This window comes from Balaenoptera acutorostrata, chromosome 2 (genome assembly GCF_949987535.1).
Source record: "Balaenoptera acutorostrata chromosome 2, mBalAcu1.1, whole genome shotgun sequence".
NCBI classification, from domain to species: domain Eukaryota; kingdom Metazoa; phylum Chordata; class Mammalia; order Artiodactyla; family Balaenopteridae; genus Balaenoptera; species Balaenoptera acutorostrata.
In genome coordinates this window covers 109,824,653-109,850,688 of record NC_080065.1, presented here as the reverse complement: position 1 = coordinate 109,850,688, position 26,036 = coordinate 109,824,653, and the positions used below count along the sequence as shown (strand labels likewise).

Genomic DNA, 26,036 nt, shown 5'->3' with positions numbered 1-26,036 from the left:
GAAAAGAAAATATCATCATCGACCAAAAATAATTAAAAGGTAAGCCTTAACTTATTAAACTTTTGGATACAATCAGTTTCGAATCCCAAGTTCTGCTCCCTTTGATGTGTCATACCAGAAGCGGCCCAGGAGGACTGGCATAGTCAAGTGCTGTGTTCAGCTTCACTCTTCGTAGGATCTCCTGTCATTCAGCAGCTAAATGGGACTCTCCTTTCTAAGGCACTTTGATTCTTTCCAAGTCATCATACACACACAGCATTTTATTATTCTCAAAACAAATGCAATGAGCATTCTTCACAAAGAGATAACATTTCGTAACCAGTAAAAGCTGTTGGCGGTTTTTTTTTTTTTTTTTTTTTTTTTTTTTTTTTTTTTTAACACTACTTGAGACATCCAGCAGTGCTGTCAATGACGGAAGTGTTCTATATCTACGCTATCCAATACGGGAACCACTAGCCACAAGCAGCTACTGAGCACTGGAAATGCGGCTAGGGTGACTGAGAAACTGAAGTATTATTTTACTTAACTTTGATTAATTTAAATTTAAATAGCCTTGTGTGGCTTGTTCCAACACAGAAATATCAAGCTTCATGAAAAACTAGAATGTGCTCTGTCCTCAACAATGAAATATTTAAAAGACAGACAAAGCCTGGGTCGATTTAGTTAGCGTATATCAATGCCGGTAGATTTTTAAGCAAAAAGAAAGCAGCAAGACAATTTTGTATGTCCCCTGGCATTCTCTGCAACTGGCGGCTCCTCTGCTAAAGATGACTCCAGTAAAATGTGCAATTCATTTACTTTGAGTCTGTAATTGGTTTGTTGCACACATAGGAAAAGGATGAAACATTTAACAAAATTAAGTGTGGTTTGGTTTAGAATATTATTAATCCTTCTTTGATTTTTCTTTCATGGCATGAAAGCCTCCAGGACAAAAGTTGTTCAGTTGGGCCCACAACTGAACAACAAGCAAGGAATGTCTCCTTGCTCCCCGTCAGTCAAGCCCAAGTGCACATCGCCCAAGACTTCATACGGGGCGCTACTTAGGTCACTGCTAGCTGTGTGGAGTGAGAAAAGAACTAAGCTCTATGTAAGGAGAAAAAGATTTCAGGAAAGTGGCTTAAGTATGGAGCCGAAACCCTGGGAGAACATGGAAAGAAGGTAACCTTCACACTTGGGGGAGGGGGAAACAATGGAACACGAGAACACTGACACATTCCAAAGAAACTATTATGGTGATGGATTATCTCCAGGCTCCTCCCACCAAACAGCTCCTCCTAGAGTTATCTTCCCCTCTGGTACCACCACACCCAATTATAAACAAGGATACTCAAAACATAAATGTGAACGGCTGACGGTATGCCCAGGAGGCTAAAGGCAAACTTTCCCCAGGTAGCACAATCAGAAAGTAAGGAAAAGGATGCAAAATAAAGATAAGCACTAAAAAGACATTCTGCAGAAAATAAAAGAGAACATATTAATCAGAAAATAATCCACTATGATTGAAGGCATTGCTTACCCCTTTCTGGACTCCCCCTGCCCCCAAATGGGACTGTTGAAACTTTCTGTAGTGGAAAAACAGAAGAGAAAACGGATTTCTAATTCCTGTTTCAGGCACAAGTCAGTCAAGCTGCCCTGGCCCAGGTAATAAGCTTATGCCAAACCTCAAATGTTTATGAGGTCCCTAAGTCCCTAGTCCTTAGTCTAGATCTAGATTCCCACAGCTTCTTCCCTTTGAATTCACTCAGGAAAGAAAAAGTCAGTAGCTTGAGAAAAAAGAAGAAGAGACTTTTGGTTTTGTATGTTTAATATTAACAGAATAAAATAAAGAAATAACAATTCTGTGGCTCCTGGGCCCTCATACGGGTGTATTTTTATCTTGAATGCTAATTCCTACTATGAAAGGTCAAACGGAATTTTTTTCTGCGTTCAATGTAAATAACACGGTAGTGAAAAATGGTAATGCTGACAGCCCCGGGTATCCTCGGATCTCCTTCCTTTATATCAAGGCATAGACTTACTGATGGTCCCTCACATGAAAAAGCTCACAAATAAAGACACACACAGTCTCTTTCATGAAGGTTCAAATGTCTTGGGTTTCATGGCCAAATATTCAGTGTGTTGAGTGAAAAATCTTTTGGACCTAAGATTTGGGGGCCTGTTTCAAATTTGGACGTGTTTGAAACTCTAACCTGTTTACTTTCTGACTTTGTCTTCTGTGTCTCCCTTTCTTGCCTCTAGTTCTAGCAAGATTTTCCTATCAAAATAAAACGTTTGAGTTTTTCAAATAGAAGGGAAATGGTTTCTCACTGGCACATTCTAAGCTTTTTCACTGTATATGGCTGAACGGGCACAAACTGCCAAAGACTAAAAGCCACCTAATTTACGGAGTCAATCACTAAAGAAAATATGTATATTCAGCAGTTGTAAGTCTCCACATGGAAAATAAGAGGAAAGACTCCAAATTTCACAACCGTGCACAAATTGATGTTCCATTTTAGTTCTGCATATTTCTCCTCTTTAGCAATTCACCTGTGTGGTTAAGAATTAGGGAGAGTATCTTCTACTTCAAAACTTGCCGGTACCAGGAGAGCATGCTAGGTTCTAGAACACCATACAGAACCTATATGCTGAAAGCAAATTATGTACCTCAATGAAATTATGTATCTCAGTGAAACTAGTGGGTCAAAGAGACTGGGCATCTCTATTTCCCTTATCTCCAATAATCATCTCAGATGTGATGGAGTAATTCAAGCATCTCCCCATTACTAGTAAGAAACATTGTACTTTCTTACTTTGCCTATAAAGGGACTAATTCTTTGAACTCATAATTCTTAGTTTTAACTTATTCATGAATGATGGTGAATCATACCACCTCTCAAGTCTTCACCAACAAAGCACAGGGAAGAGAGAAGTAGGAACCCACTGCTTTAATAATTTGATTTCCACCCTGGTGATCTACCTGAATATCAAGCACATTACTTCACCTTATCTGGGAACCCGGCCCAACGACACCTGGGCATCTGCATCAAATAAGCCCACCAGGGTCTCGCACTGGATGGGAGTCTCAAGCCACCTGGATTTTTGCCAGTAACTCTAGATTAGCTTGGAATCAGCAATGACCTAACAGTCTCTCGTGGAAGTCTATTTTGTACATGTAAGTTTTCTAATTTGTAGGGCACTTTTCTGACAGATTACATAGATGCCTTACAAATTCTGACACTATTATTTGACAGAACAGACTTCATAGGGACTTAAACCATAATCCACATACGGTTTTCAAAGCGTAACTGGCGTCAGACAAAACAGTCTGTTTTGCTAACTTTCTATTTACCAAGACATATTTTCATTGTTTTATATGACATTCAGCATGAAAACTGTATCATACCCAAAGCTAAGCTTTCAGTTCCTGTATCCAGAAACTTTCAACTATCATTTCATCTTACCTTGTATGTTCAGTTATTACGACCACAATGAACCTGTGCATATAACAGATCCATACACCTAAACTCATTCAATTCAAAAAGCAAGTTTATAATAACAAGATTTTAATGCATTTTTATATTTAAAAAAATAAAATGCTTTGCAAACTCTGAATAGATGTATCTTGAGGCTATCTGTATACTTGCAAGGAAGGCAGACTTTAAAAAAAAACCCTGTTGGAGTAAGGAAAACATTTTCAAAACTTTTGTGTCCCCTCTAAAGCCAGTAGTACTAAGATATGCAGAAGTCTGTGGATATTTTCACCAGGGGGCTCTCCTATTGAAGGTAAAAGATTATAAAGACACAGCCGCCTTAACAGCTGTAATACAAATGCTTCAACATCAGTCGGTCACAGCAATGCTTGATGCCAAGCAAGTGGTTTCTAGAATGGCGCAAATAAAAATATATACACATGTAAATGTGCACATGTACCCTAAAATGGATCATTATTATTTCTGAAAAGATTCACCCCCTCTCCACCACACTTCTATCCTCCCTGCCTGCTTGGGTTCGAGTACACTGTCGTATCCTGCAGAGCTGGGAGGGGAGAGTTGGGTGTGTATCATAAGGCAAGGAGAGCTGAGTGGCTTAAGGTTAATCATCGGTGGCCAAATTAAGAAAATAATTCCGGAGTCCTGCTTTCGAGTCTCCTATCCTACTTCCAAAATTTACTTTCTGCTTTTATATTCAAAATATTCTTAGATATTTGGGGTTTAATCAAATTTTCATAGGATGTGAAGGGGAGATAAAACACTGTCCTTTCTTACTGAATTAATTTGATTTCTGTCTTTTGCACTCCCAGCTATCAAGACTGTCGAATAAACCAGTTTTGATTCATAAATAATAGTTCCATTATATCTACTGTGCCACTCGTCAGAGTACCTGAAATTTTAATTCACTTGTTCAGCTAAATTTCATCCTCAGTTCATGGCCATAAAATTCTTTATTGACAAACTTTCAAAGCAACTTTGACTCTGAGGTATCTAGTCAACATTTTTCTTCTGTGTGGATATTAGTTTATTGAATAAGTGGCATCTGTTTTCCTCCACATCACTAGCAGAGTAGGTATTTCCTTTTGACAGCTTTGCAGGATTTATGGGTTTGCATGCTCTGAAGAAAAATAGTACTAAGCAAAAAATTCCAATTCATTACCTCTTAGTACTTAATTAAGTTCATACCCACGGCACACTGGAGGTGAACCCTGAGACGACTGAACAGCAGCAGAGCGGCCAGCTATATTATCTTTGGAAGACAGAGAGGATTCTAATTATCCTGACCTCATTTTTCCATCTATGATATTCATCAATGTGCCTTCTATTTTGCCTCCCGTTAGACCCGGGCAGAGCTGTTTGGAAAGCGACAGCAGATCCCTTTCTGCAGCCACTGTTCATGCAGCCCTTCTACACAATAAAGCCAAAGAGGGGCCCAACATTACTCTCTGACCTTCCAGAATGCAGACCTCTGATCACAGAGTTTTCCCCGAGGTGTGACTGGAGGAGGCGACAGGAAGGCAAGCAGTGAGTCTCAGAAGCAAACACAGCCGGCGAGCAACGAGAGGTGGGGTTACCTGTCGGGGTTCTGTGTGCACACGTGCATCTGTAACAGGATCCTCTGTGTGAAAGTCTTAAAGCACTGCCCGCACTTCCAAAGATGCCAGTCACTGAACTCCGAGTGCAGCTGGCTGGTGGAGGTCGGGCTTGCAAGGACTCGCTGGTTTTTCACGTTGATTTGATTAAATCCTGATTCCATGGGCCCAGACTTATCCAGGAGGGAGAAGTTCCTGCCGCACGGAGTCTGTGGGAAGACGACGGAGCGCTGCTGGGTGGCAGGGGAGAGTTTGCTGCTCTTGTTGAAGGGCTGCAGGGGGTCCTGTCTGCACATGGCTTCCATGACCGTCGAGGGGACATTTACTGGGAGAACAGCAAGGGGTTGAGAAGATCAGTTTTATTAGCCCTTCAAATAAGCATGATAACACACACTTCTAAAAAATTCCTATAAGTCAACAGTTTAAAAATTGGTTTTTCTGGACTCAGAATGGACATAGAGCAGACAATTTGATTTAAGGGGGCAAGCACAATTACCACAAATGAACTCATTCAATGCCTGTATTTATTAAGCACCTATTTTCTGCTTGAGATTTTTCATACATGGTCTTTGCCCTCACAGAGCTCACTTATGACTTGAGATAAAATGACTCCATAACGAGGCTCCACGCTGCAGCCTAGATTTGGGGGTTCTCAGATGGGAGGTACAGCAAGAGACAGGGAGAGAAAGGTGGAGCTCCCCAGAGAGGGTGGCCTTGAGCAGAGAAGGTAGATTCAGGCCTTCAGGATTTCAGGCCTTCCATCCAACCCTGTCAGCACAAAACAGGTTTTCAAGAAAAACTGGCTGAAGAGATGAAGGCAACCCTATGAAAGATGCCTGGAGACAGAAGTCTGGCACGCTGGTGGGATGGCACGGGAATTGAGCTGACTGAGCACAGCATGGGCTTTCGGGGAGCAGATCTCAGAGGGCCTTTAATGTCCAAATAAATAAACAGAAGACTTCAGGCCTAAGAAATAGACACTGACCGTTTCTGACCAGAGGAACAGCAAGAAAAGAATCAGTGTTCAGGAAGGGCCCGAGTGAGGCACGATGCACAGACAGGGTGTGGTGTGTAAGGTAAGAGTGGGAGGCGACAGAGTGTGCAATCTTGGAGCGTGGTGCTTGACACTTGGGCTTTGGAATCAGAAAGATCTATGTTCAAATCCTGACTCTGCCTTTTATCAGCTTGGTGACCTCAGGCAAGTTATGCAATCTCCCTGTGCCTTTGTTTCCTCACCTGTAAAATGAGGACAATGGAAGTAATCATCTTAACAGTAATAGCAGCATGGCTTAGCGGTCGAGATGGCCTAAATTTAAACTCCACTATTCACAGCTGTCCCTTCGTATCCAATGGGGGTTGGTTCCAGGACCCTCGCAGATACCAAAATCTGTAGATGCTCAAGTCCCCTATATAAAATGGCACGGTATTTGCATATAATCTACTCATATCTTGCCAGATACTTTAAATCATCTCTAGATCAGTTATAATACCTAATACCACGTAAATGCTATGTAAATAGTTGCCAGCATGCAGCAAATTCAAGTTTTGCTTTGTGGCACTTTCTGGAATTTTTTTCCCAAATATTTTCCATCTGTGGTTGGTTGAATCTGCGGATGCAGACCCTTGCATACAGAAGGCTGACTGTAATACCTTTGTGACTGTGGGCAAATATAGAACATCTGAATCCACAATTTAGTCCTTGGTAAAATGTAAAGTGGTTACTGGAAGGATTGGGTGCGATAATGCATAGACAGCTGCTTGTAAATGCTATGGTTGCCACTCGGTAGATGTTGAGCTCTAGGAGCCCTGGCTTCCTTATCTTTAAACCCCCTTTTATGAGGTTTAAATGAGATACGGAAAGTACTCATCACAGGGCCTACCATCAACAACAGCCACCATTCTTATTCTAGAAGAAGAGTCTGGAATGAAGGGAGATGGATTCAAGCACGGGTGGTGGCAGTGGGAGTGGGGAAAGAATTAAAAGAAACATTTTTGAGGAGGGAAACCTAATATACTTGAAGTTTTTCTTTCTTTCTTTTTTTTAAGTTGTCCTTGTGTTAATAATATATATCATGTATTCACTGGTCAACCCACAGGTTCAGAGGTAATTAGAACCTAATATGCTTAAAAACTGTTATTCTTTTTTTAAGTAACCACTCTGTCAATAAAATGTATTTCTTGGTATTTCAGAGATCACAGAGATGAAAGGTTACAGGGTGGTCAAGAGAAGGAAATTAGAGACCAAAAAGTTTAAAAAGGATGACTGGCAAAAAGGTTAGTGATGGGAAGTAAACTATGGCTGTTGGCCACTAGTTCAAGGCCACGTGGAGGAAATACATGAACTGGGAGCTCTCATTCGCCCGACACGGACCATCTCTGAGAGTCCTACGAAGTACGAAGACTCAGGCGTCCTCAACTATAAAAAGAGAGTGGTAGGGGACCGTGACTGCCAGGAGGCTCCACGCTTGAGTGGACAGGTAGACACCACGTGTGGAGGTTAATGGGTCACCACTAAGGACTCTTCAACTCTGAGTGTTCTACATAATCACATGTATTTGATGAATCCAGCAAAAGGAATAGCTCATCCTACAGGGTTCTGTTGGCCTGGCCCATCCTGTCTTAGGAAGGAGAAATAAAACAAGAGACTCACAGACCAGGGGAGAGCCTAGAGTTTGTCTAGTTGGCAGTTCTTTACCCTGAATGCATATTAGACTCACAGGGAAGATTTTTTTTTAGATACCAGAATCTCTTGGTAGGGCCTGGGCATCTGAATTTTTTTAAAATTCCCCAAGTACTTCTAATACACAATCAGAGATGAGAACCACTGATCTAATCCTACCCACTCTTATTACCAAAAAAAGAAAGAAGGAAAAAAATGCTACAGACCAAGCAGGTCTAATAATTTGCCCATGGTCATACATTCGGTTAAGGATACAGCTAAGCTGGAAGCTTTAGCTTTCTGATTTCCAAGGCACTTTTTTCTGACCACACTCCTATTCTGTGTCTGCTCAATAGCTGTGTTGCAAAAATAAAAAGGACATTTTACAGCTAGTACAGAGTTCTGTGGGTGTGTATATATATACCCATGCATAAACATATGTTATATATGTACCTATATACACATGCATAGACATATTTATGTATATATTTCATATATAAAATTTATGTATAATTTCAACTTCTGGGGCAAAAGTGTATAACCAATATGAAATGTGTGCACACATTTCAGACTCTCAAAAAATCTTTGATTGTACACAGACTGTGACTTTTAAAATACATACTGAAAGAAAAGGAGAAATGTTTTATGTTTTGGCTCTTTCTTAATTAAAAAAAAAAAAACCAGCAGCATTGTCAGAGATTAGGGTAAAATTCATCTTATTTAGCCTGTTTATAACTAATCCAGAAGAGACAAAGCACAGGGAAACCCGCAAGTCTTCAGGCAACACTAAGCTCTTGCGGATTGGGAAGGCCAGACTAGCAGGAAGGAAGGCGGGGTGCGGAGACTGTGGAATGAAGATGTCATCAACATGCAAGAGAGCAGGAAAACCAGCCAGAAGCTCACTGCTGGAAAGAGGAATATGATGCCTCTGGGGGAAATCATACAAATAATACTCTAAGTATAGATTATAAATGCTGACTTCTCGCTTAAGCTCCTAGAAAGTAACCCAATAAATTCATTTTGAAAAATTGTTAAGGTCGCACCACCTTTCTATTAAACAAAAGAATGTGTGGGCCAATGGATTTTTCTAAGTTTAATAATCAATGTCAAAATAGTAATAAAGAAAAGTTTATACCAGTTTGTGTAATGATGTGGGATAAACGGGATCTGAGTTAATGATAATAATAGCATTTGGGTAATAAGAGTTGGGATGGTTACTCTCTGTCTTATTTCATCCTATGGGACACCTCAAAACAAACATACTATGTTTTCAAGATATAGAAGCAACACCTGCACTCTATATTCTGCTTTTGGCATGATCTTTTCTTGTACTTGTGAATAAATTCAATCCTGCTGAATGAAATGAGCATATAATTTAGAGAGGAAATAAAAAAAGTAAGGCTAGGAATGGATAAGTTTCATGAAAGCAACCATATTTGCTCTCGAAGCTGTCCTGCAGAGCTCCTGCACACTTCCACAGGACCCTAGAGGTCTAGATACAAAGCACACTTTTTAAAGCAGGACTTAAAAGGACACAGAGGATCATTCTTCCTAATACCAGTCTGACTGGCCCAACAAACAAAAGTATTAACAAAACACAGGGAATTATAAGATGACAAGAAATGAATCGGAAAACACTGTTATCCCAAGCCATGACAGTCCAGACCACTGCAAAAGGCCCAGAAACGACTAAGGCAATTCCCCAAAAGGATGAAGGGGTTTCTACATGAAGACATAGTGAGCAAGTAAAATCTCTTCGGTCTATAAGACAAAGGTTAAGGGAAAGAGGGCAAACTTTCAAAGCCCTAAAGGATTTAGTCAGGAAAGAACATGAACGCATCAAATCCTGCAAAGTTAAACCCCTGAGAGGATGCAATGCAGGATCTATACAACAAAGTCCTACTTTACACCCTCATCCATTCATTCAGTCCACAAGTGCTTACAGAGCATCAGTGACAAGCCTGACACGGCTGGCACTGAGGATACAGGGGAACAAGAGAGCCACAGCCCCGGCTCTCAGGCCACGTAAACTGTAGTGACAGAGACAGATATCATACAAATGTCCTTACAGGTGAATATTTACTTGGTTTCATCAAATCTAAAATTCCATTGATTGCAAGCCACACCGTTAACTGTAAGTCACTGATCATTATAACACACTTACCAGGTTCAGAAAGATTAAAATGTGAAAAATATATGAATTTTAGAATTGATGATATACAGTTGCTACAAGTGTAATAAGTGCTATGACAGAGAAGAAAGGAGGCCAAGAAAATGTCTAACAGGGATGGCTAAACTTAGGGTGGGAATGATGGCTTCCCTGAGGCAGTGACCTTGAATGTGAGTCCTGAAGGGTACACAGCATCAGACAGGTGCAACGGGAGGAAAAAGGTGATGAGAGGAGATGACACGTTGGCAGCTGTGCCACTGAGTCTGCATGACATGCTGAGGTGAGGAGCTCAGGGCATGGAAGGAATGGAAAGCAGACTCATGTGGCCAGAGAACGAGGCAGAGATGGGCTGTAGCTGAGGCTGGAGAAGAAGGCAGCACAATTCCCAATGCCCATGGCGGCAGGGCACATAGCAGAAATAAGTGCTGGGAGGCAGGTTAACACAACAGAGGATGGTGGGGTCTTCAGCAAACTAAATAGGGCATGGCCAGCGTAAAGATGTTTGAATTCGAATTTTGCAAAACACTATGTGAGCCATAAAAAACATTTCTGGAAACTATATGTAGCCCATGGGCTATCATATTAAAGAACCAGGGATTGATTATAAGAGTAATGGCTAGCCAAAAAAGGGTTTTAAGCTAGGGTATAAGGTTATTAGATTTATGCTTTAAATGCATCATCACTCTGTATCATTAAATGAAAAAGCGAGGTGCAGAACAAAGAATATATAGTATGCTGCTATTTGCATACAAGGGGAGGGGTAGAGTGAGAGCCAGAGAAAGAGAGGGAGAATATGCCCAAATGAGAGAATGGGCAAAAAATACATCTGGAAGGACACCTAAGAATGTTTCAACTGATTGCCTTTTGGAAGAAGAATTATATGCCCGTATTACTTTCTGGATTTTGATCTATGGACCCGAGCTACCTATTAACAAAACAAGTGAATAAGCCGAAACAATAAAATCAACAAATCAGTGAATTTTCACTTTGGCTGCTGTGATACTATAAGGGAAAATGTGACATGCAGGTGGCTACCGCAGGGGTCCAGGCCAAAGCTGATGGTGAGGCTGATCGGGATGTGGCAGCAGAAATGAAAAGAAACTCATTTAAGAATACACAATCAACAGGGATTTATGAATGACTGGATAGAAGGGGTAAGAAAGAACAAGGTGTCAAGGTTTCTAGAAAGAACAATTGGATGAATGGGAGAGAGAGGTACTGAACTGGGGGAGAGGCAGCTTGCAGGACAGAGTAGGATGGTTTCACTTTACCATGTTTAGTTTGAGACGCCTGTGAGACAGGCAAGTGCAGGTGGGAATTCGACGGGTGGACAAGAGCCTGGGCTCCGGTGAGAGGTCTGGGTTGGCAGTATAAATCTGGGAGCACCTTTCAGCCCTCTACACCCCCAGAAATGGGGGAATGAGGGCCTGAATCCTAAAGCAAGGCTGGGATCAAGGAGCCCAAGAGGTCAAATCTCTCATGACAACAGGTTTCCTTGTGTCTTTTGCCACTTCCTTCTGTGAAGGTGTTTTCAGTGGCTGTTGCTTTGACTCCTGTGCAGATACCAAGACATCCCTCTGGGGTGACTTCTCCTCTGTTTGTTCTAGGACCCTACAGGTTCCTCCAGTTCTGAGCCAAGTTTTATATTACTTCTTGGCCCAGGGTTTCCACAGCTGGCAGGTAATGCAAAATCCAACCCTGTACCCTCCCATAGCTGGGGCTGGTTTTTTGGAGCATGACATACAGTTTTTTTCACCAATGGCCTATTGGCTTGAGGGTAGCACTTTTCTAGTCCCATTAAGGGACAAGACAGTGACTTCTGGTTCTTGGATTTACGTGAGGATCCAGTCCCAGCTGCTCACTGTGTACAAGGAGCCTAGAACCGGGCCCCTCCCAACTGCAGTAAGACTGGGCCTAACACCCACCTAGCCCAGGCTTGCTGCTACGGCCATCTCACATGGCACCTGTGTTAGGTTTGGTGTTGTAGTTTTTGCTTACGTGCCTTCTCCTACACGGAGTTCCTTGAGGACAGGGTCTGAGGTTTTGTACCCCATCACAATGCTTCCCACAGGGCCTTGCACACAGATGTTCTCATTGGACTGAACTATACTGTAATCGCCTCAATGTTCATAAGTAGAAGGCTTGAGCAGGGCCTTTCTATCCGGGGCCTAGTTCCTTATTGTTGGTGGGATGGTGGGGTCAGGGCGCCGTGCAGAGGTGCCCATTTTTATTTTCTGCTCATTAAAATCAAAGGAAAAAGGCAGGCCTCTTGCGGGCAGAGTTTACTCCAGTGCAGCGAACCTCTGCGCTGCCATCAAGTGTCACATTCTGCTACCTCAGCTTCACATGCCAAGACAGAAAAAGCAGCAGGAAGACGTGTTTAACATTTATTCCCAGGTTTCTTTTTTCAATTTCCTCTGAAATGAATATGAATACACTATGGTCTTTACACTCTGCAGGAGCTAATCCCCCACTGGAAGCTTTGGGGAACCTCATTCCTTCTTGCGGATACAATCTGTCGACACAGGCGTTCCTTCAGGCTCTTCTGAAAGGCCCATAGTGGACAGAGCTGTGCTCTCTTTGGAGCTCTATTACACTTATAACTATGGGGTTTTTTTTGTTTTTTTTTTAAGAAAATAACATAGGAATTGCTTCCAGAACCCAAATGCCTGTGTGAAACGCTGCCTTCTCTTTGAGGCAAGGCTGCTTTCAATGGCTCCTCCAGGCAGTGAGTGTGTCCCACTGCTTCGTGGCCGCTGCCAGAGGGCCCAGTGACTGAAGCCTGAACCCGCCCACATGCTCAATAGGAAATGTGTACTTTCGACGTTGAAAGAACCATGAGAAGAAAATGATATTTTTATAAATGAAAGTGCTTAATAAGTATTATTCACTAAGTAAAATCATATTTTCCTTGAATGTCTTGGACCATGTATCAATTTCATTAACCAAGAAAAAAATCTAGCTGAACTATGTACCCCTTCTAGTAATGGCAACAAAATTCTCAATATGTATCCAGTGAGCACGTATTAATTGTTTACTGTGTGCATAGCACTATAAGGAGGCTCTGTGGAAGCATTCTGTCAAATAAGTCTTTGATCTCAAGAAGCTTCTTTTTAGGGTACCTAATTTATTTTGTGGCTAACTCGGTAGGATAAAAATTGCCTTCAAACTGCTAATCCCATTGAGATGATTTCAATTACTCAGGGTTGCAGAAGGCTATCTGTTAAATTATCTGTCCATGCCCTTTCACACATTTGTGCTTTTAAATCACACAGAGTATTTTCTCAGTACAGAATAAGGATCCCTCATTATAAAGTATCCCTAGGTCTCTCCGTGAATCATATGGAATGACAATCCATCTTCGAGTTAGAGTCAAAGTCATATATCTCCCCCCATGCCATCTGATGAAGCTTTCCGCTGGTTTCCTGGGTGGCCAATCACATGACAGATATATGACTTTGAGACAAGAACTGAAATAAAATTCCTGTAATACCCTTAGGGGGGAGGGGGATGGTCACTGTTGAGCACTTTAGTCAATGACTTAATTCCCTTTAAACTTCCCTCCACCCTTACTTAGAGTTCTGAACTCAACCCAAAAGAGCTGCATAGTTTACCTACTGAATCCATAATACTTCGAGGTGCGTTAGCTTTGTGAATTTTTTTCCAAGGATTTCAGGTGCTAAATGATACATAACATGTGCCCCGGGAGAGTTTATTCAAAACTCTAATCAGCAACCTCAAGAATGCTTCACACAGGTTGGACAATGGGAGAAAGAAGGCCTCAGAAGCAAAGCACCTGGTGTTGCCAGAAAGTACATTTTTGATGGCACTATCACACTGAAACTGGAGACCAGCTGGTACACTCTTAGACACCATCGTCAGGTGGCTGTGAATGGCACATACAACCCCCAATCCTCCAGCCCAGCCCCTAAATCCCTGTCGTCCATGTAATAGCATCATGAGGTGGAAGCAATGTCGTACATGTGAGACTTCCACCCCAGAGATACACATTCCCTGAGCAGTCGTTCCACAGTTCCCATGTCTGACTCATAACTCAGTAAATGGCTATTCCATCCATCCAGTTCCTCACACCAAAGCCCTGGAGTTATCTTTGACTCCTTTCTCTCACTCAGCATCCAATGTGTCAGCAAATGCTGTTGACTTTACTTTCAAAATATATCCAGAATCCAACCACTTCTCACCACCTCCACCACTTTTACACTGGTCCAAACCACAATTCCCTCCCCCCACTGAATTCCAGCAAGAGCCTCTAACTGGATCCTGCTCCATCCTCACCCTCACTGTCAGGTCCCCACTCAGTAGCCAGAGTAATCCTGTTACAACTTCACTCAGATCATATCACTCTTCCGCTCAAAACTCTGCAATACCCCCTTTGTCCAATGCACACAGAGTAAAAGCCAGGGTCCTGACAGTGACCTCCTGGGCCCTACAAGATTCCTGCCCCCAAATCTAAGGTAACTCCTCCCCACTTCAACCAATACACTCCAACCAACACACCTATGTCAATCTTTGTGATGCTCTTCCGACAGTCCAGTAGCATTTCCATCTTGGGTCTTTACACTTGGAGTCCAGCTGCCTGCGACACTCTGTTCCCAAAGAACACATGGCCTGTTCCTTCATCTCCTTAAGTCTTTGCCCAAAGGCCACCTTCCTAGTAGGGCCCACCCCAATCATCTCTAAAATTGCAACTCCCAACTCCTGGCACTCCTCACCCCTTCTCTGCTTTGTTAACGCTATGACACTTATCATCACCTGACAAACTATTTATTTACTCATATACAGGTTGATAATCCATCTCCCTCTACTAGACTCTATGCTCTAGGAGGGCAGGAATTCTTGTCTGTTTTGTTCACTGCTGTATTGGTAGCACCCAGCAATGATGCTGGTCCTTAGTAAGTATTCAACAAATATCAATGAATGAATGAATGAATGAATTTATTTTTGGACTGTGTGCTGTGTACTTTACAACTCTAGACTTTCATATGTTTACTCCCAGACATTCCTTGATACACATACCGCAATATTTTCAGAGTCTGGAGCAGGCTATACTAAAGGAGGAAACAGAAGGCCTTGTAAGATTTCTGGAATCTTTTTGGATCAGATTCCATCCTTTAGAAGGTGAAGTTACACCAAGGTTCTAATGTATAGACAGGCCCATGTCAGCAGATCAGGGGAGTTGATACTGGTGCTTTTCCGTGTGTGGATCTACATCTAGTTTTAGGGGAGCTGGGCATGGAGCCGTTGTGGGAAGACAAAGCACACTGGCCGCCATGGCCATTTCTGCCTGTAATACCAACCACACACTCATGTCCAACACTGAGATTTTCTCCTATGAAACAGACACTCCCTCAAACAGGAGTATGACTGCAGAAAAGAAACTTTCCAATGGAAACTTGGGAAGTAAGAAGAATGTACTTACATGTCCAAAGATTCATTTTTTGATTTGAGATTGGTTTGGGGTTAGGGTAAAGTAGAAAAGGAAAGTTGAGAGTAATATGCTTTTTGAGGATTCTATTTTTTACAAAGAAAATAAGGATAACATGGAAAAGAAATATCTGATGAGCATTTCGATCAGTAGTATTATAAACATTTTTTTGGAGTTTATATGTGTGTGAGAGAAAGTAAGTAGAGAAGGAAAAATTAAAATAACACATTTTTTTTTCCAAAATGAAGTTTCTTAAATAGATCTGTTCTCTGTGCTTCTTTTTCTACTGTATAATCCCAAATTATCAGTTCACAGATTAGTCAATTTGATGACAAGAAAAAACAGTGTCATTAAAACCAGTGTTTCTCACTGAAGCACATCAGAATCACTTAATTCTGTTCCAAATACTGGAAATCACTTTATAACATTTTCCCAAAGAACTGATAAAAACAAATATATAAAGTTTAGGTGAAAATTGCTGCAAAAGTTTGCATCTGCCTAGACATTAGATTATTTTTTAAACATAATGATTGCCATGGTAAGAAAGAGAGAGAAAATTACATGGTTCACTTTTAGACTAAGTTGTTTAGAGAGAGACAAATTCCTCAATCATACATCTATGATTTTTCCTACCATTTCTCATTCCAATGACTACTTAAGAGGAAGCAAAGCCAATCGACTGGAGGGGTGTTACTCCTGATTAAACAGCAGTGTTTTCTCATTATTTCATTTTTGCAAATAATGAGACTCCAGCAAGACTGTGCATCCCTTCAGAGGAGAAGTTGTATCTTATGCTGCTCTTGTAAACAAGCACATAGTAGGTGCTCAGTAAATACCAACTGCCTTAACATTTCTGCTGGCAATGATTTAAAACCAGGACAAAGGTTATAAAATCATAAGCAGGCGAAGAAAAATTGGCCTGTACAAGTCAAGACTCCCTGTGAAAAAGCAAAGGACATACAAGGAAAAGAAAATGATGGAACAGAGTTGTGCACATTTGTGTTACACAGCAGAGTGAACCGCATTTCAGGAGTTTCAAACAACACTCTTAAAAAGTTAGCTTTGAAATAGGTATTTGGAAATGTGAATTCAGAGCTAAAATAAATTCTTACAGTTTTCATCCTGGGCAATGCATTGTAAAGGGATCCCAAAGAAAGACGTATAGCTGTCATTGTACCACACCAGAAGCTCGGTACCCCTGGGAATATCTATACAGGCTCGGTAGAATATATTCGACCTATTCAAAACAAAAGAAAACCCAGCTTAGTAATCGGTAGGACTCATGTGCCCCATCCACACTTTTATTGCCCCGAAAAAGTTCTGCCCGGCTTTCCACCTAAACAGTTTCTGTTTGTAATAAAATCTGCACCCACCTTATCGTTCCCAACAACCAATTAGAGCCTGTAACCTGGTATGATAAATAGCTCACAGTTTATTTCCACAGTGTCCCTCCACAGAACCTCTTGGCTGAAGAGACAGATATTTGGCCCGGGAGACAGCAGAAAGGAAGAGTTCATTAAAAAAAAAAAAAAAAAAAAAAAAATTCCATCTCATACTAATGAGAAAATTCTCTCTATTGGCAAACTGCAGACTCCGGTACCTTAACCTCACATATAAATTAATACTATTGATTTCTTATTTGAAGGGAAAGCATTGCGTATATTCTTACAACTTGGCATTGGGAGTTCTCAAATTTGTAATAAAATTAAGCAGCTTTGTGATATAAGGACTGAAAGAAATAAAAATCTTCCCCATTGCCTTTTTTCTAAAGTTTGATACAGGAGAAGAGAAAAACCCTCTTATGTGAAATGGATGGAAATTCAGTAAATACAAGAGGAGCACTTTACTCGGGCTGAAAGATTACACTCTGAAATGATGGAGTGAAGGTACCAAGAAATAACCATTTTTTTATAACAGCTGTGGCACTGTAAAGAAAAATCTACAGATTAAAAGAAAGAGGAGCCTGCCACCGGTTTTCTCAATGAAGAATTGCTACAAATATTAGCCTCAAGTTCAAGATAAAAGTGTTTAGGGTTGGTGGACCTTAAATTTAGCCTTTCTGTGAGGAATTGGCCATAGCAGGGCAATTTGTTCCTTGTATAACACTGCAGACATAAGGCGAAGCCTTCACCACATTTTTCATGGCAGTGAGATATGCACTTGTCAACATATTTTGTCACCACAAAGTGGCTCTTGGCAATAGTATCATAAAGATCAATAAAAAAAGTGCAGATTCTCAATATTTTACTTGCAGCTGCAAAAATTTCATTTATCTTGTTATTTTCCTTACTTGCTGCCATTCTGTCTCACGAGGGCACTGCTAGCTAAGCAGAATGTTTTTTCCCAACATTCTATGAATATCTGACAAAAACTCCAGCCAGCTGTCCGGACCTCTCTCCCCTTCCTCCCTCCGCACCTCCAAGAGCTGTGCATTTTATTAATTCTTTCCACTGCTACATAAAAAAATCAAAATTGGAGCCGGGCTATAAATCACTGGCATCTCCTAACTTGAGAAAAATTGAGTCGACTTTGTACTTCACCCTTGTAACATTTCATCTCTCGGTTTGGCTTCCCTTAATATAAACACAGCGCCCGGCAAATGAATGTGCTAAAACCAAATGACACACTTTGCCGCTGAAAGAGCAGAACTGTTTTCGAGCAATGGGTGGTCTTTTGAGGCACAGAGTAGGCCGAAAGGGGGAAAAAAATGTGTAAGCGTACACCGTTCCTTACAAGCGGGCAGAGCTTCCAAAACTCGCAGAAATCTCTGCATGTTGAAGCACATCAAAGGGATTTTTCCCTTTTCAGATAATATTTCCTTTGCTGACATGTATTTAGTATTGTGGTTGGATGACTCATAAAGATAGCTTCATGGCGTCCCAACGCAGCTGAAGCAGAACACACGCCAACAAACATTATTGTCAGCCTCAAAATAAAAACAAAACGTTCAGCTAAGGGTCAATCAATCAAGGGCGCTTTGAAGAAAATTCCATTTAGATATTACAAATCATAACAGAATGAATCTAAACCAGCTGACTTTCTGTGAAGAGGACATTCATGTACAATAAAAATTAGGCTGGCTCTTCGGGGTCCAACTTTTCTATTTTCTTACTCTTGGACGTGGTCACCAGTGATGGATGCCAGTTTTTAAATTGTGTTTTTGTAGTTCATTTTATAAAGATCTGAAGTAATCGAAAACAGATCGGCAGAGAGAACTTGATGTGTAAGTGCCATCAGGAAAGGGAGCAATAAAACCCACTTAATATTGACAGAAAGGTAACGACTTGCTCATACCCACCTTCCTCGTAGGGGTTTCTTATTTTCCCAAAGTCAGAATTTGCCTCAAGAGCTCCCTGGGTGCCCATGACAGAACCAGCCAATCTATCTCTTGCCAAATGGACAAGCAGAACCTTTACTAATTTTCTAGCTCCGAGGTTTATAAAAACTTCATGACAGAGATGCAGCTGCAGGGAAGGTGGGTGAAGCCCATATACAGACTGTAACCAGATCCCGTCGTGCACAAGTTCGTTTAAACCCTTATGTAATGAAAGATAACTGCCTAGGAAACCAAGGCAGTGAGTCACATGCTGCCCAAATATGTTCCTTTTGAATTTGGAGGCCTTTGGAGAGCAAGCCAGATTTGTGCAGCCTTTAACCTATAAGGGGAATGAAGCTTTTTTTTTAAGTCTTCATTTAAAAAAAAAAAAGAAAGAAAATGAAAATAAATCGTCATAGGCAGGACTCCAAGTTGCCGAGCAAGGGCCCTTCTGCTTTGATGTGTCTGTGGTGCCTGGTAAAGCTAAACAGTTGCTTCTGATTCGAAAGGGAACACGGCTGTTTATAACTGAGGTCATATATTTACATGGCACATGTTTTCGAGGGATTTTGAGAAAAGAAGGCTTAGTGGCAGGGCTTTTTTTCCTATGGGATCTGTCTTTGCCTTTTTGTCTCCACTCCAGCTTTTAGCAGTAAATGGAAATGCCTGACCAACAGGTGCACTGGGCAGGTGTGGCTTAGGATCTGGGAATCCACCTTGCTTCTATGCCCCTACCCCACCCCAGGCCTCCCTATGAGACTCTGGGCAATGGGGGTAGCTCCACCTCATCTTTGTTACCCTTTGGGCTTTGCCCAAATATCTCAGGAGACCAGAGCCTTCTCTATGCTCTGGAACCACCTCATCCCCTGAAACGTACTCTGAATTGTCTCAGGACCAAAGCCAAACGCTTTGGCACCTTTCAAGGGATCAGAAGAGGTTGCTCTGACTCAGCCAAGGCTGCCGAGCATAACGGTTTTAGACAAGCAGCTTTGGGAGGGTTGAGAGTTCCTGATTTCCCATGTCTTCGTACAAATCAAACTGTTCTCTCTAGGAGACAGCCAGACTGAAGGGGACTGAAGGCAAGCGACCTGGGGCTGAATCTCTAAACTCCCGTTTACGTGTGGACACGTCTGCTGGGGGGGAAATCCCTCCGAGTCAGTGAGTTCGCTGGGCTCACTCAGGCCATTATGACAGTTCAGGTGATGATGCGGAAGTAACTTTATCACATGCAGTGAGCGAAAAAGGCCTTCTCCTAGCATCTTTCTTCCTGAATTCTCAAGAAATTACTGTTACGAGAACTAAGGAGATATCACAAACCTAGCAAAAAAATTCCTGCCAGTCCTTGTAGAGTTCTTCAGGACTCGGCAGGATTTTTTCAAAACTAGCAGCAAGCCTGAATTTATATATGCAAGGCAAAGGGCTTCGGCTTTGTAAGCGGTAAATCAAGGTATACTTTACCTGTACTGAACTACTGTTAGATTCTGTTCTCCGCAGTGCCTTGCACATCGGATATACCTCATCCAGCTCGACTTACTAGGTTCCCCACCATCAATAAAGTGCTGTAGTGTCCCATCTTGGTCATATATCTAGAGAAGAGGTCAGAAGGTCAAGTAGTTAGAACGAATCATCAGCAATCATTTTCCCTGCTTCCCTTGGTGTCTTTATGTGTCGGCTGCAGCAATTTATCGCCCGTAGGTTTGCTAGTGCTTATGAATGCTTGTGGAAACTCAACTGGAATAACAGAAGAAAAACATTTTCTGGTGATGCAAGTTAATCAGGTTTTTCTTATCAAGCCAATCTTCCCTTTATTAAATATATTTGTGGCATCTCAAGGATGTGAGTGACCATGTTTCCCAAAGAATATTTAACCTCTTTTGACAGGCTACTCTTAAGTAATGAGCTGCTGGGTAAACAAAGCAAGCTGAGAGGCGAGGCCACGCTGATATGGCTGGAACATCCACATGAGAGGCCCTGCTCTCAAACGCATAACTGTTCGAAGGCATTCGGGAGGCAGGGACCGTCTGCTTAACAAGCTGGGTGACACCTAGCAGAGGCTGGAGCGTTATGGAGCTGTATCACACTGATAAAACAGACTCTGATTCAGATGAAATAAACGGACTCTCACCTCGCAGAAGATGTAGGACTTCAGCTGTCAGGACCTGAAACTATTAGGAGAGGAGTCATGAAAAAAGAGAGACCCTCACAAAGGGAAAGAAAAAATAATAATAACTGTTTCCTATGGATTTTTAATGTCTTAACTAAGGTTGGTCTAATAGTTATTGCCTTAGGTCACCTCAAGCAGATTTTCTTTCAAGATCACATTCAAGGAAATGAAATCTGCTTCAAACCAGGCAATAAGTGTGGGACAAAAAGTCTTCTGCGAAACAACTAGCCAGCCTAGGACATGCGGAGTCAGTGCTGACAGCAGAGACAATCGGCTCTCACTTCCAGAAACCAGGTCGGCCCTGGGTACCTTGAAGGCTGTGGTATCTAGAGGAGTGGGAGATCCGGGGTTATATATGTACGGCAATTCTCAAAGGTCATCTTCAGCCCTGGGGGCAGCCAGGAAGCAAGGGGTACAGTTCTCAGAAGGACCATGGCAAAATTGGACCTTTTCAAATAAAATCAGCAGGAAGATTCTGTTCCCCAGAGCATCCTGAGAAAATACGTTTTACCTTTGCTAATCAGCCTTTCCACTTTTCCTTTCCAAGTAGACACAGAGATAAGTCTCACAGAGAGCCTCACTGGTTACATTTCAGCCCTAAAATTAGTAGGGTCATTCATATTAATTTAGCTCAGTATTTCTATTCTGGAGGCCAAAGGGCTTAGTGATGACAGTTCTTTTTATCATCACCAGTCATTTTAAAATAGCTGATTTTTTTCTTTTTTTGGCTTTTCTTGAACTCATTTGTCTTCACCCCCAATCTTTCCACTAACCCCCAGAAACAGAAGAGAGACACCAATCTAACCAATACAATTGTTGGAGAAGTTATAACTGGGTAGCAGGCCAGAGTGATCACAGCTGATAATCAATGTAGCCTGAGAAGAATGAAGAGATTCCTGGATTATATTATATTTAAGATTAATGACTTTAAATTCCTAGTTCAGGGATGATGGCAGAGAATGGAAACATTTCATGCAGTGGATACATCTGCTCTGTGAGCAACCTAATGACAAATTTCATATTTAGGTTAGGTTATTACACTGTACTTATTTTGTTGTTGTTGCCTTTGTTTTCGTTTTAGGAAACTGGTTCAAAGGCTCAAAGTCTCAACCCTGAGTCTGCTGTTGACAACCCATGCGACACTGAACAAAGCCATCAGTTCTTTGAATGCCACTGTTTGTCTATAATGGAGCTCAAAATGTTGATGATCCAGCCCCCTGCCCTGTCCTTCCCCATGAACAAACCACCCATGACAACTGCTAGTGAAAATAATGACACATTTGGAGAAGCGCAGTTCTCCTTTGTGCTTGTAGCTAATGTCCTCAACAGCAAGTAAAACTCTCTAACGTCTGTATGTAGTCGTGGGTGTTGTCTTGAGCGTTAGCTCATTTGAACACCAGACACTAGCCAGTCAGTCTTGAAAATGAGTATAAAAAAGTGTTTCCTTCTTTATCCATTCATGTATATGTAGAGCTGATTCACTTTGTTATAAAGCAGAAACTAACACACCATTGTAAACAATTATACTCCAATAAAGATGTTAAAAAAAAACAAGTGTTTCCTCCCACACTGTTTCAACAATAGTCTCCTTAAACTAAGTATATTGTGATTACAGGAATCCTACAATTTTTGCCTACCTGGTGAAACTCCTCTCACCTTGAGGAAAGTAGATGGTTATTTGTCAGGCTTTCCCCAAATATCACACAATGAGCGCATAGCACGAGGTTGAGCCTCCCTGGCTTCAGCCTGATACCGATATCACACGATTTCACATGAAACTGATGAAAATCCCATGTAGCTAGTTGGATCGCACAAGAGTGCATCCAGCCAGAGTTGAGGAAACTCATTCAACCTTGACACTGTTCTTTCCCTCAACCCCCCAGAGCCCAGCTATCACCAGATCCAGCTGAATCTGCCTCCTAAACATCTCTCCCTCTCCACTGTCACCATCCTGCCCAAACCAGTTTCCTCTCTTGCCTGAAGGACTACAAAAGTCCCTTAACTGATCTTCCTGCAGCTTCTTCAGGCCCTTCCAACCTAGTCTCTAAAGTATAGCCAGAGTGATCTTTCAAAACACGAATCTGATGATATGTTTTTCAACCCCCGCCCCAAAATAAAAGCTTCATAAATGTCATAAAATGTCAAGTCATAACAACATATATTCACAGCATGTGAAATTTCCTCAAGGGTGCCCATCACGCTAATACGAACAGCACCTCCAACCTAAGTTATTTAGGGAGGTGGGTCGAAAACACGTGCCTTTGCAGTTGGCTCAAGACCATCCTGGAGCACTTTCTGGCTTCTGCTGTTAGGAGTTAACATTTAAACTGTGTTTCTTGAAAGAGAAACAATGGGCCAGAAGGCAGTGATGCCTATTTCTGTTCATTTTCCTAATAGAAGTAGATAAAATTGGGAGAACCAAGATACCCACATGTGCACGCTAAAGAGGAACTAAAGACGACTTCTCGGAAAAGCTCTGGGTCCTAATTTGAGTCTTATTATTACTCTCCATCATTAGCTCAAGTTTGCTTCCATTTAAGAGCTTAGTTAAAAAAAAATTTTTTTAAAGATGGCGATAAAATTCTGCATGTATCCGAACTATACAAGAACACTGTCCCTGTATCCAGATGGGCTGACATTATTCCTTCTAGGAGAGGAGGAACCACGAGTGGGGAAATGTTTCAGCAGATTTCAGTCTAGAGCAGCTGCAACAATTTCAAGGTCGGGACGTTGTTCTTGGAAGCCGCATTAACATCTACATTTGTGTGACGCTAAAATGTAATTTTAAGCTAGATACCTAATAGGTCTAAAAATTTTAAGGAATCTAAGGAGATGTATTAATGCCAAGACCAAGAGTTATTTTGTTTTTATTACCTTTCAAAAGATTTAAAATAAGCAGAAAAATATCAAAAATCATGCATAAAGTGTTTAGACAATCTCCTCAGGACTGATGACAATGCCGAAAAGGTCAGAAATTGTATTCATTCAAATGGTGAGAACGAAGGTAAGAGTTAAATTTAGATTAGGAAAAAAATTCCTTGAAAGAACCCTTGAATCAAGCACAGTTTTGCTGGAAACTGTGCACTTTATTCTGAATGAATATGAACCACCAAAGTTTTAATATTTGCTCTGTTTTTTCTAAGGAAGCTGAACAAATGACCCTCTGGAGGTAGGGGAAACACATGTAAAGAAACACACAGGATACTTGGTAGGAAAAGGGTTAAATTTTGTAATGGAAACTCCTCAAAGCTGTAGAAAGTATATTCGTTTTACAAAGCTAATCCTAGCATTGCTGAAAGGGAATATAAAATGGCACAGTCACATTGGAGAACATTTTGGCAATATTGAAATAAAGTTGACAATGCATATTTCCTGTGACTCAGCAATTTCACTTCTAGGAAATTACTCCAGTGAAACTCTGATACATGTGCCTAAGGAGATGAGTTCAAGGGCATTCACTGTGGCACAGCTTATAACAGTAAATAATTAGAAATAAGAGAAATATCCATCATCAGAAGAATAAATTCATTGTGGTTTATTTATTCAACAAAAAAGTACAAAACACTTAAAATGAATGAACTAGACCTGTTTGCATTAAGATCTAGTTGATATAAACATCAAAAACATAATGTTGATTGAGAAAATCAGGTTGCAGATTAAAGTATATGATATCATTTGTCAACACTTCAAAATATACAAAATAACACCCTAATAGTATCTTTTATAAGAGTGTATATTGTAATATACATATAGCAATATGCCTATCTATATGTATCTATACATATAGTACAATTCTGAACAGACACATAGGAAGGATTCATGATAACTTCATCAGAGTCCTGGCTTTGGAAAGAAAGGGATGGAAGGAAAACAAAGGGAACTCACATGTATCTGAAATGCTTCATTTAAAAAAAAAAAAAAAAGATTCTGAAGCAAATATGGCAAAGTGTGAACACTCACTTTTTTGGTGGTTTGTATATGGCATTTATATATTATACTTTGGACTTTTCTGATTTTTTTTTAAATCAAAGAGAGAAAAATAAATGAAAAGAAAGCCTAGCCATTTATTTCTCTGTACTTCAATTTTTGCATGTGTTGTTAAAATACAGAAGCCTACTATCTTACCCAAGGTTAAAAACTGTATCTGTGTTATCCTCCTGGGAAACTCTTGGTAATATGTATCACTACATTATCAGCCACTGATTTCCTTCCTGATTGTTTTGTTGCTATTTTAAAACCACTGGTTTTGGTCTGTACTTTTTCTTTTATCCTGTATCAGCGGGAGTAGAAAGATAAGTAGGGGGGAGAGCTCGTTCTTACCTTTTTAAGGAAATTTTTATAGTTTTCAACCCAATAATATTTACTTAAATGCCACACATGTGGTTGAGATAATGATCACACAAATTGTCGCTCATTATAAACCACGCGTAGATTAACTGAAAACCACCATGTGAAAGGCATTTCATGCAATCCCGAAGATCAGGAAACTGCATTCTCTCCTATGATCTTATTTTCCTAGAACAAGAATCTATTTTAAATGAGAACAACATGAGTAAAAACTGCACCAGTGTTGTGTCCTAAAAACACTGGTCGTGAGTGGCTTGTCCACAGCTTTGTCATTTATGAATGCTGCCAACTAACATTAACAATAATAATAATCATAGAAACAATGTAAGCCAGTGACTGACTTGGGCCCATTTTAACATAATAGCAAGAAAACCATCTTCTGAATGATAAGAATTTGTGTATATTGGTGGCTCTGAGCAATCTGTTTCTCTAAAGCAACATTTGCAAACTGGTGGCCCTCCGGCTGAATTCACGTAATTGACCGATTTTGTTTTCTCTCCGGTGTTTTAAAATTTTGGAAATTTTATCTAATTTCTAATTTTTCTTGAGAAAAAAAAATCAAAAGATAGGTCCCCAATCTCTGGCACTAATCCACAGAAACTGAGGCCCCTTCAAAGTGGCCCCTTTAGATTAGCCATGGGCTTTTCTCCTTCTCCATACTCCCTACTACTCCCTATCCTTAAGTGTTCCTTACTTCACTCATTTACTTAGCTGCTTGGCCTCATAAAGCATTTAAGTTGGTAATTCCAGCTGTAAAGGAATTATTGCTACCCCGTGAAAATCAGTCTGCTACCACTGCGGGCACTTTCAAGAAAACCTGTTTGAACTGACAGCCTGGAAACATTGCAAACATTGATCCCTTGGGTGCT

The 26,036-nt window shown here is 41.0% G+C and overlaps 1 protein-coding gene across 3 annotated transcripts in view; it reads right to left on the bottom strand.

Annotated features, from left to right (window-relative positions):
• PRDM6 (PR/SET domain 6) overlaps positions 1-26,036 on the bottom strand; it is a 98,964-nt gene that overhangs the window by 11,677 nt on the left and 61,251 nt on the right. For all 3 annotated transcript variants that reach the window (XM_057538765.1, XM_057538777.1, XM_007188578.3), the window contains 3 exons: positions 20,115-20,242; positions 16,453-16,577; positions 5,048-5,390 (listed from right to left, as the gene is read on the bottom strand). In XM_057538765.1, coding sequence (XP_057394748.1) covers positions 5,048-5,390; positions 16,453-16,577; positions 20,115-20,242 — 596 coding nt within the window. The remainder of the gene's footprint in view (positions 1-5,047; positions 5,391-16,452; positions 16,578-20,114; positions 20,243-26,036) is intronic.